The following is a 10611-nucleotide window of genomic DNA, read 5'->3' as shown; positions in this document are numbered from 1 at the left end:
AACTGGGCCCGTGAGCCACAACTACTGAGCCTGCGCTTCTGGAGCCTGTGCTCCGCAACAAGAGAGGCTGCGATAAAAGAGTGGCCCCCACTTGCCACAACTAGAGAAAGCCTTCTCACAGAAACGAAGACCCAACACAGCCATAAATAAATAAATAAATAAAACCCGAAAGTTAAAAAAAAAAAAAAAACCCAATTTTTTTTTAAAAAAACAACTAGTGCCAAGTATGCGCTAGGCTGGGAAAAGAGGGGCTATAAAGAAAACCTCAGGCCTCTAACCACCTTCGAGGTCGGTTCACACGCAGCACCCTTGCCGCGCCGCTCCTGCGCCCCCAAGTGGGCTCCCCCGGGACTTCCGCAGCTCAGGAGCGAACCTCAGCGTAGGGAGGGGCGGGCCCTCCAGCCTTTCGGCACACCCGATTGGCAAGGCCTACTGACGTGAGTGGGCGTGGTCTCGGCCGGAGCCGACCTCAGGCCAAGTGCCCACAGGGGGCGAGGCCTGCATGCGGTAGGGGGCGGGCTGTGAGAGAGGCAGCTGCTTCCGGGAGAGCCGCCCCGCCCCCACGTGGGACTTGGGAGACCAGAGCGCGCGGCAGCGGTGGCGGGAGTGGCGTCTCAGATTCCTTAGGGAGGCAGGTGAGTGGGGACTGGACCCGGGGAGATGGCGGACTTGGAGGCAGGGGCTGTGGCATCAAAGTCTTGTGTCCCCAGACCCAGACTCTGCTGTAATCCACAAGCGCTGGCGGTGCAGCCGAGGACGGAGTGACTCTGGGACTCCTATTTAGGCTCTTAGAGGTAGAATGTCCTGCTGCAGCGAGGTTGAGGTCTCTGCGTGGCCGTTGCCCTTGGGGACCCGGGTCTGGGCTCCGAGTCTCCTGTCTGGGGTCCATTCCCTTGGAGACCGCTTGGGTAGTCTCCATCAGTGGAGAGCCCGAGGTGCCTCGCAGGATGGGGGAGGGAGGTGCAAACAATAACAGCCGCTCTGTGCTAGGATTGTACATAAGTTACATGCATTGGCCCATTCAGTCTTACAACAGCCCATTGAGGTCTGTTCAAGTCCTTATTTACCAGATGAGGATTCTGAGGTCAGACAGCTGGAAGGTGACAGACTCAGGATTTGAACCCACATCTACAGACTCCAAAACCCACACCCGTAACCCTCATGCTGCCAACTGCAGCCAGGTCCAGAGTCACCGTTCTGCCTCTTTCCTTCCTCACCCCCTTCACCCGGAGCTCTCCAGGAGTCCAGCTCTGCTGATAAGCAGCTTTGAAATCTGTACTTAAAGTATCAATGAGTAATGGTGGAAATTGAGGACTTCTCTGCTGGAGACCTGGATTCTAGCCCGAGATCTGCCACTGACCCCCTGCACGATCTTGGACCAGTGTCAGCCCAGTATCACCATCATTTCAATGATGTAGTCAGCAAGCTTTAAGGAACCTCTTAATCAGTGTGTTCTAGGAATTTGTGGAACTGGCTGATTCTCCTTTTAGCTCCAGAGGAGATTTGGGCTCTTCAAAGCCAAGTCAAGGCCTGGGTCTCCTTCTTCTCTTTCATCCCTGTTCCTAGCACTGGGGCAGGCCCAGAGTAGATATTCAGGAAATGCAGTTTGAATAAACAGGTAGCCAGTCGGCTCCTTTTCAGAACTGCCTGACAGCTGCTGTCCTGGGCCCTTCTGGGGGTTTGGATTTCTCAGCCCTGGCCACCTTCTACCTAGCTGGCCCTCCCCTGCTAGTGGCAGAGCCTGTCATCGCTGGCAGCAGCTCACAACCCTCTGTGCCAAGACCACAGCCTCTGGAATCCTCAGTGGAGCACAGCATGGGGGGATCAGGCCCTGCATCTCTTCTCAGCCCCTCCGGGTGGTAGTTCTCAGGGCCCAACTTAGGTTACTCCCAAGTTGAAGAAGTTACCTTCCAAGGAAGGAGATACTTTCACAAACAATCTGAAATTTTACTTATCCCTCAGTGTTGCCTGTTCCATGAAGCCGTCCATCCTTGATTCCAAGAGACACAGGTCCCTCCTATAGCATATAGTCCACCCCTCTACTGTAGCATCTGTATGGTGACTATTTCTCCTTCACCACATAAGCTGCTGGAAGGCAAGGACCCCACTTCAGATATCCTGGGAGACCCTGTGGCCCATCCAGGTTTGAGTGAAAGTTCTCCCTTCTGGGTGTGGTGCAGAGGGCACAGCTGTGATCCACTCCAGGAGGTCTAGTCAGCCCACTTCTACTCCTAATGATAGTAAAAGTAGCTGCATATTTACTGAGTGGCTACTGTGCCAGGCATGTACCTCTTCACTATCTCTGATCTTCTCTGCAGCTTTGCAAGTTTGATAGTATCATTCCCATTTCATAGATTACGAAATGAAGATTCTGCAACCTTGCCCAAAGTCATACACAGAGCACAGAGCAGACCTGGGACTGTTTGACCCTGAAACATTACTCTTTCTACACTGCCTGCTACAGCCTTCCAGTTAAGCTAACCTGTTCTGCATCCCATGGTGACTTGCCCTTGTCTTCAGTGTGGTGTCACAGGATTTAAGCTGTGGCTTACAGGCTCCCTTGATTTGGGAGAAGTGCCCCTTCCAAGTATGTGAAAATCTTCCAATTTTTCAGGGACTTTTGGCAAAGCAAAACCTCCACCTGGATTTGGCTCTGCAAACAGAGAAGCACCTCTGTTGCTCAGGGGCTGTTGTTCTACTGCACAGATCTTTGTTTATTGGGGCTTCCCTGGCGGTCCAGTGGTTAAGACTCCACGCTTCCACTGCAGTGGGCACGGGTTCGATCCCTGTTCGGGGAACTAAGGTGACACGTGGTGCAGCAAAACAAACAAACAACAACAACAAAAAACAGATGTTTGTTTATTAAGCACGTATGTAACAGAATGACTACTTGTGGGGCAGGTAACAGGCCCTTGAGTAGAAGCCAGGAGACCCATGGTCAAGCCCAGCTTTGTACCTGACTCGCTGTGGATGTCAAACAACTCCTGTCTCCTTTCTGCACCCTACTTTCCGCCGCAGAAGGTAAACGATTAAACAGGGTTGGTGATTTTCAACTTTTTAATTTTTTTCAGCACTAATACCCATTTCTCAAATCTCTCGCTGAATCCTAAAATTTAAAAAAAAAAACAGATAAAAGTGGAACTGCCCTAGTAAGGCCTCCCCCTCACCACTCTCTAACCCGCAGTCTCCTCTGGGTGAATTGGACTGCAAGGCCTCTAGGCAGCCCTGCCCTTTTGCTTCTGATAAGCAGAAGGCATTTGCTTCCTCAGCCTTCTAAAGTAGATGTGGGGTTGAAGCCAGTGGAATGCAGCTTTGGATTCCAGAAGCTGGGGGCCTGCTGCTATAAAGGTTCTCTGGAAAGTGAGTTAGAGACCTAAAGACCTGCCTTCAAAATATGATGTGACTCTGCAGAATGACATTGAGCAAGTCAGTTAACCTCTCTGAGCCTCCATCTCCTTATCACTAAAAGTTAGAACAATTCTCTGCAATTAAATGGGATAATATATATGTGTAAAGTACCTAGTGCAGTGCCCAGCACACAACATACACTCAGTATATTTTTCTCTGATACCCTCCATCTCTCCAAGGCAGAGATAGCATAGGTAGAGCAAGGCCTACTGAATCAAGTGTTTATCAGTAGTATGGGGTATGGTAGGTAAAACCCTGCACTCATTGTCTACAACAAACTCAAATTCTGGCTCAGTCACTAGCTGTGTGGTCTTGGGCAAGTGACTTAACCTCTCGGAGCTGGGCTAATCCTTAGCAGACCTAAGAGCAAAATCTTGTACAAAATGGGCACTCAGGACTTTGTATCTGCTAAATGATTGTTCATATGGGGGTTGGGACATCTTTGGGGAGGCCTGGCTTGCCCCTGTGTCAGATGTTGTGGCTGGCCCAGGGGTGTGGTGGTGGAGTGGATCCTCTGTGGCTCCTGATAACCCCAACCCCGCCAAGGAGGAGGATCAGATGAAACAGGCCCCTGAGCTAGTTGGGAGGGAGCCAAGGGGCCTGGGAGGCTGGAGGGCAGGGGGAGGGGAAGGCATCATCAGTGTACTAAAGGACCCCCCAACCAGACCCAGAGAGTGTGCAGCCGTGGGTAAGTCCCTGCCCCTCTCTGGGCCTTGAGGTCCCATTCATACAAGGAGAGATTGGTGGCTCTTTGTTTTCCCCCTACTTGGCTGTTAGGCACCTCCAAAAGGAAGCGTCTAAAACGGAGCTCTCCACCTCCTCTCTCTCCAGGCTCGGCTCCCCACCGCCCTCTTCCTGCCTGTCCCTGTCTCCGCTGCCCTCCAGGTCAAGCAAGCTAGCGCATCCGCCCCAAGAGACTGCCTCTTGGCTGCCTTAGGATGGCCCCTCCTCCCCACCCCTCTCGCCCCACAGCCTCTGTCCTCCTCTGCTTCTAGTCAGCTCTGCTCAGGCTGCAAGAATTATCTTCCTAAAGCCAGGCTCTGAGCAGGCCCCTGCCCTGCCCCCTGCTCAGAAATCTTCCCTGTCCTCAGTCTGGCCGCCCCTCCCCTCCAAACACACATCCTCGATTGCCTCTTCAGTCCTCAGAGCAGTCCGCAGCCCGTCCTCCTGGCCCCTTCTTTCCCCTCCGGAGGGAACATTCTCCCCTTTCCCTCTGCCGAGCCGAACCCACTCATCCTGCAAAACCGAGTTCTAGTCCTGTCTTCTTCCAACAAGCTTCTGACCTCCTAACTCACATTGGAAGTCATGGTTCCTTCATGGTAGGCTCGGCCTCTCCGAGATGCGCTCAGTCAGCCCGACCCCCTGGGACTGCGGTGCCAACTGGATGAGAAATCGTGTGCGAGTGCCCAGCGTGGCCTGGCACATAGTAGGTGCTCAAGAAACAAACGTTAATGCCCCAGCTTCCTTCTGTCTTACACCCCTTATTTGGCATTTAGGGCATATTGTCTTGTACTTCGTGTGGGTAAATATATTTACTGTGTGGCAGAGTGCTGTGCAGGAGGCAAACATGAACTAAGTGTGGACCCTGCCCTGCAGAAGCTCCACCTACTGGGACGAGATAAGATAAGGCCACAGAGAACTGGTATATGAGAGAGACTGTGATCTGGGCAAGAAGAGATGCTGCAAGGGAGAGGGAAGGAGGGGCCGCCTGGTGGAGAACCTGGTAGGATTTGGGGATGGGGAAGTTGTGGAAAGAGCACCAGCCTCCTAGGGAAAGAGGGTGAGCCGCACCTGAGTGTGCTTGGGGAGCAGCAGGAGGCGGGCGGAAAAAGACAGCCTCCATGGCCACTCCACAGGCGTGTCTGTCTGTCTGTCTGTCGGCACGGTTCGATTTAATCCTCTTAAGTGTGTGTCCGTGTACCAAGGGGTTAACAGTGTTTTCCCCTAGAGGTAGAATTACAGGAAATTTTTCTCTTTTTGCTTATCTGTACTTTTCTAAAATTTCTGCCATGGCCATGGACATTGTTCATGGAATAGGCAAAGTTTAAGTGGTGGCTAGATCAGGGCTTCTCATAGTAAAGTCCAGTCCATCCCAGACTGATTCTTTGATAAAATGCAATGAAAATGAATTATTAGAGACATGTTGTTTTAAAAAAAGAGACCAAATAAAATATAAACCCAGATTTTATATTATTAGATTCAACTTGCTCTGGAAGTTTCTGAAAACTTTCTGAAAGTTTCTGAAGTTTCATGAAAGTGTCTACTTATCTTGGTGCACACCGGCAGGGATTGGTGAACCCCACTAGGAGTAGCACTGGGGTAGAGAACAGGGGAAGCAGGAATCTGGAAAAGCCTGCGGGTATGTGACTACCTCCCGGTTCCAGGGACCACGTCTCACACGCCTCTCGTCGCCCTCACAGAGCTGAGCACGAGGCAGACCCCCCAGGAACCCTCAGTTCCAGCCACCCAGCTGCCCTGTGTCCCCCCTGCCCACCATGCAGCCCCAGTCGGTCCTGCACAGCGGCTACTTCCACCCACTACTTCGGACCTGGCAGGCAACCACCGCCAGCCTCAGTGCCTCCAGCCTCATCTACCCCATCTTTGTCACGTGAGTCCCCAAATGAGCCAGGTCTCTAATCGGCAGGGGGTGGGTTGAGTGTGTGTGCATGCATGTGAACAGAGCAGGTGTCTGTGTTGCGGGGATAAAGTGGGCTGTCAGCTTGGAGCTCGATGTATTGGACGTGGCCTGCTGGGTTAAGGACAGCCATTAAGAGAAAAACAAACCTTGAAGAGAATACAGTCTTCCCATTTGGAAAATAAAAATAACCCTTGCCTGTCATCCTGAGTTTTTGCAACAAGACAGAAGCCGAGACGATGTTTTGTTGGCTGTAAAGTACTACGTACATGTCAGAGGTGGCAGTCATGATGAGTCACGATAGCACAGCTGATACCTATTGAGGGCTTACTGTGTCCCGGGTACTGGTATGCTAAGCACCTATGTATATTATCTCATTCCACCCTGACAGTATTCACATGAGAAGAATACGGATATTATCCCTTAGAATGTCATCTCCACGAGGGCAGGGATTTTTGTCTGTTTTGTTCACTGTTGTGTTGCCGGAGCCTAGAACAGTACCTGACACATAATAAGTGCTCAATAAATATTTGTTGAATGAATGAATGAATCGACCCAGGATACAGATGAAGGCCCTGAGGCTCAAAGAGTACCATTTGGCCAAGGTCGCCCAGTCAGTAAGTGGCTGGGATAGCAAGCAAGGACCTTCTGATCTCAGTGTCCAAGTTCTTAACCACTTGACTCCTTCCTAGGAGTACTGTTCTTTGAGTACAGTTGCTTGTTGTCACTGTTATTCTTGTTGTTCCTATTATTATTTCAGGCCCTGGGCTTGGCCAGGCAGGGGAACCAGACACTGGATCCCATCTTCCTCCCACCATCTCCACCTCCATATTCCTTCCCAGTTTCCCAACCATCCCTCCCAGTCACCCCCTCACCACTGGCCCTTCCCACAGCTACCAATCCATAGCCCATCCCCCGCTCTTGCAGGGATGTTCCTGATGACAAACAGCCTATCGCCAGCCTCCCAGGAGTGGCCAGGTAGGAGACGGAGTGGGGAGGGCAGGGTTATGATGGAGGGAGCAATTTCACAGGTGGAGGTGCCAGGAAGCAGAAGCAGACCCAGGAGGTAGAAGATCCAGAGAGGCTGACTTCAGCGCAGAAGGACTGTCTCGGGGGGCAGAGTTGTTCCACAACAAAAGAGGCAGCCTCGGGCAGTAATGAGCTACCTGTCACCAGAGGCGCCGCAGCAGAGGAACGCTGAACTTCAGATGGGAGTTCAATAACAGAACCTTGAAGGGGCCTTCCACAGCTGAATCCCATAGCTCTGCTACGTGGGGCCTCGGTTTTCCCATCTGTTTGGTGGGTGCATTCCTGCCCCTCCGTGTACTGTGAGGCTTGAGCCCTCCTGGTGCCATGTGCACCTTGACTCTTAACAGAGGCACAGGCCAGAGGGGTGGGGGGACCCTAGCCTGGGACCTGCCTCACTTCAGCCCCTCCATGCAGGTATGGTGTGAACCGGCTGGAAGAGATGCTGAAGCCCCTGGTGGAGGAGGGCCTGCGCTGTGTCCTAGTCTTCGGCGTCCCCAGCAGAGTTCCCAAGGTGACAAATCAGAGGAGGGGTCAGAGGGAAGGGGAGGGGGAGGCTGGGTGAGGATAAGCTGAGGTTCCACACTGACCACACACTCGCTCCAGCCTTGTGCTGGCCCTGGGGCCACCAGTGAACGGACACAGCCCCTGCCCTTGAAACAGCAGCCATGTAGGATCGGGAAGCTAAGTAGGGCTGCAGCTCTGAATGGGCAAGTCAGGTTTCCCTCTGCAAAATGGGAACGGTCCTCCCCGTGCCTCCTCGTCCAGGGGCGGTCGTGGTGATAAAGGAGAGGGCCGGGGCTGTGCCCTGGTGGCTGGCCACTGTGCCTCCCAAAGGCTTCGTGTGACTTTGTCGTTCCGCTTTGTCCTTCCCCTGTCCCTAGGATGAGCGGGGCTCTGCGGCAGACTCCGAGGACTCCCCGGCTATCGAGGCCATCCGTCTGTTGCGCAAGAACTTCCCCGGCCTCCTGGTGGCCTGCGACGTGTGCCTGTGCCCCTACACCTCCCACGGTCACTGCGGTGAGCTTCCCTCCTTCCACCAGCCCTGCTGCCACCAGCACTCCCACTGCGGTGGAGACGGGCCAAGGCCCGGGATGCTCCCCAAACCCAGCTGTCTGTCCTGCAGGGCTTCTGAGTGAGAATGGGTCGTTCCAAGCTGAGGAGAGCCGCCAGCGGCTGGCAGAGGTGGCGCTGGCCTATGCCAAGGCAGGTGAGTGAGCCACCAGCAGGGATGGGCACCCCCGGGTCAGGGAGGTGGCAGGGTGGATAGGAGGGTCCCAGAGTTCTGAAGGCCACCCTCTGCCCTTTAGGATGTCAGGTGGTGGCCCCGTCGGACATGATGGACGGACGCGTGGAAGCCATCAAGGAGGCTCTGATGGCACATGGATTTGGCAACAGGGTAGGGGTGGGGGGTGCAGGCAGCACGTGGGGAGGTAAGAGAGCCTGGACCGGATCTGCCCCCGTGTCTGCACCTCACACAGAGAAAGCAAGGCCCAGAGCTCCAGTGGGACTAGGACACAGGCCTCTATTTCCGGCCTGGGTCCTTTCTCTCCCTGTCACTTCACCCTGGGACATCTGGAGGGCTGGCTGAGCCGAGACCCCTATTATCTGCCCGTAGGTATCAGTGATGAGCTATAGTGCCAAATTCGCTTCCTGTTTCTATGGACCTTTCCGGTGAGTGGGGATGGCCAGGGGTCTGCTGTTGAATCCCTGACCCGTTAACCCAAAGCTGGAGCCCACCCTGGTGTCTCTACTTCTCAGGGACGCAGCTCAGTCGAGCCCAGCTTTTGGTGATCGCCGCTGCTACCAGCTGCCGCCCGGAGCACGAGGCCTGGCCCTCCGCGCGGTGGTGAGTGACCAGAGCTCCAGCCCCACCCGGCCTGTCCCCCTGTCACCTTGCCTCCCAGGCACTGCCCACACCATAACTCATCCCTTAGGACCGGGATGTACGGGAAGGCGCTGACATGCTCATGGTGAAGCCAGGAATGCCCTACCTGGACATCGTGCGGGAGGTAAAGAACAAGGTGAGCACCGGGCAGAGGCCAGAGGGGGCTCGGGGAGATGAGAGTGTGTCCACAGATTCTGGGCCCTTTGATCGAGGGACTGCAGAATCTCGGAGTTGAGCAATCTGCCCGGGGAACAGGAATCCCCAGCACCCCCCACCCTTCCCGTCCCGCCCGGGGAACCACTGTGGGCCTCTGCGCCAGGGCTCGCAGGAGCCTTTGAACAGCTCTGCTTTAACAGCTCGAGGATGGGCCAGGCCGGCAGCAGCAGTGACTCAGGGCTTGGGGCTCAATATGGTCACACATTGAGCAGGGAGGAAGGGATACTCCCAGAGGCGTGCCCACCTCCCACTTCAACCTGCCTGCCCCCCGCTGCTTCTCCGCAGCACCCTGAGCTCCCTCTTGCCGTGTACCACGTTTCTGGAGAGTTTGCCATGCTGTGGCATGGAGCCCAGGCCGGAGCGTTTGATCTCAAGGCTGCTGTACTGGAGGTCATGACTGCCTTCCGCAGAGCAGGTGAGCAAGCAGGGGTGGGAGTTTTTGACATGTGCTGCAGGGACTGATGATAGGCACTTTGCCCAGACAGGGAAATAAAGTCATGAGACAGCCTGGAGTCTCATGCCTGGAAATGCCAGAGATCTAAACTGACAGGCTGGGGAAGAGACATGAAACCGCAGGACAGAATGTGGAACAGTGAAGCACGCAGAGCCCTCTATTATTTTTTGGTTTTGAGACCTTGGCCAAGCCACTTCTCTAACTTCTGTGTCCTTGTCTATGAACTAGGGACAAGATAGCTGGTGCGTGGTTGTCAAGAGGATTAAATGAGATGCTACGTGTAATTGGCGTATGCTTGTCACTTCATAAATGGGAGCTGGTTTTGTTGGTTGAGCATACAGTGTTGGGAGGGAACTCACAGCTCACCTGTTTCCCCCACTGTGCAGTTTTATACATTGGCAAACTGAGGCCCAGAAGGAGAAAATGCCTTACCCAACGTACAGAGCTAGGACTCACCGGAACTGAACTCAGTCTTAGGTTGTGACACCCGTGGGCTGTGCCTCTTCATGGTAGCCTTCTTCCCACCCCCGGCCCTCATCTCCCAGAAGGTATGCCCCGAGCTGATGCCCTGCCCTTCCCCTGCTTCCCGCTTCTCTCCCAACACAGGTGCCGACATCATCATCACCTACTACACGCCTCAGCTATTGCAGTGGCTGAAGGAGTGATGGAGAAAGTGTGCAAGACCCAAGAACTAGAACTTTTTAATTCCTGAGCCTTGGAGAAGTGAAAACCAAAGTAAACGATGCTTTTAGAACTGTGTGCTCGTGCCCTCTTCCTGCTTACGCGCTGGCAGGCGCCCAGAAGCCCTGGGTGGGTTCTGCCAACGTGCCAAATCTTCCCACTCACAGCCACATCCTCATGGGCTCTCCCAGGCTTCCCTACCCCTCCCCTGGGTCAACCCTGAGGCTCACCTCTGCCACCCCAGCTCCTTCCTCTGGGGTGGCTTCAGCTTGAAAGCCACCAGGAATCATGGACCTTGGCTCA

General features: G+C 54.2%; 1 protein-coding gene across 4 annotated transcripts; it reads left to right on the top strand.

The window, feature by feature from the left end:
• The first annotated feature begins 496 nt into the window (after positions 1-496).
• On the top strand, positions 497-10386 carry ALAD (aminolevulinate dehydratase). 4 transcript variants are annotated; one of them, XM_059925380.1, is made up of 12 exons: positions 497-635; positions 5793-6016; positions 6971-7021; positions 7487-7583; positions 7954-8089; positions 8196-8279; positions 8380-8468; positions 8688-8743; positions 8831-8918; positions 9007-9093; positions 9459-9588; positions 10014-10172. In XM_059925380.1, exons 2-12 carry the CDS (start codon positions 5904-5906, stop codon positions 10109-10111), a joined length of 1029 nt encoding a protein of 342 aa, XP_059781363.1. In that variant the 5' UTR covers positions 497-635; positions 5793-5903; the 3' UTR covers positions 10112-10172. The 4 variants fall into 4 exon arrangements, with proteins under 4 accessions (XP_059781363.1, XP_059781362.1, XP_059781365.1 ...); XM_059925379.1 differs by having other exon boundaries at positions 5829-6016; positions 10014-10170; XM_059925382.1 differs by lacking the exon at positions 10014-10172 and adding an exon at positions 10234-10386 and having other exon boundaries at positions 500-635; positions 5829-6016.
• The last annotated feature ends 225 nt before the right edge of the window (positions 10387-10611 follow it).

This window comes from Balaenoptera ricei, chromosome 6, assembly GCF_028023285.1.
Source record: "Balaenoptera ricei isolate mBalRic1 chromosome 6, mBalRic1.hap2, whole genome shotgun sequence".
Taxonomy (NCBI): domain Eukaryota; kingdom Metazoa; phylum Chordata; class Mammalia; order Artiodactyla; family Balaenopteridae; genus Balaenoptera; species Balaenoptera ricei.
Note: the sequence above shows the minus strand (reverse complement) of the source record. Positions and strands in the feature narration are given on the sequence as shown.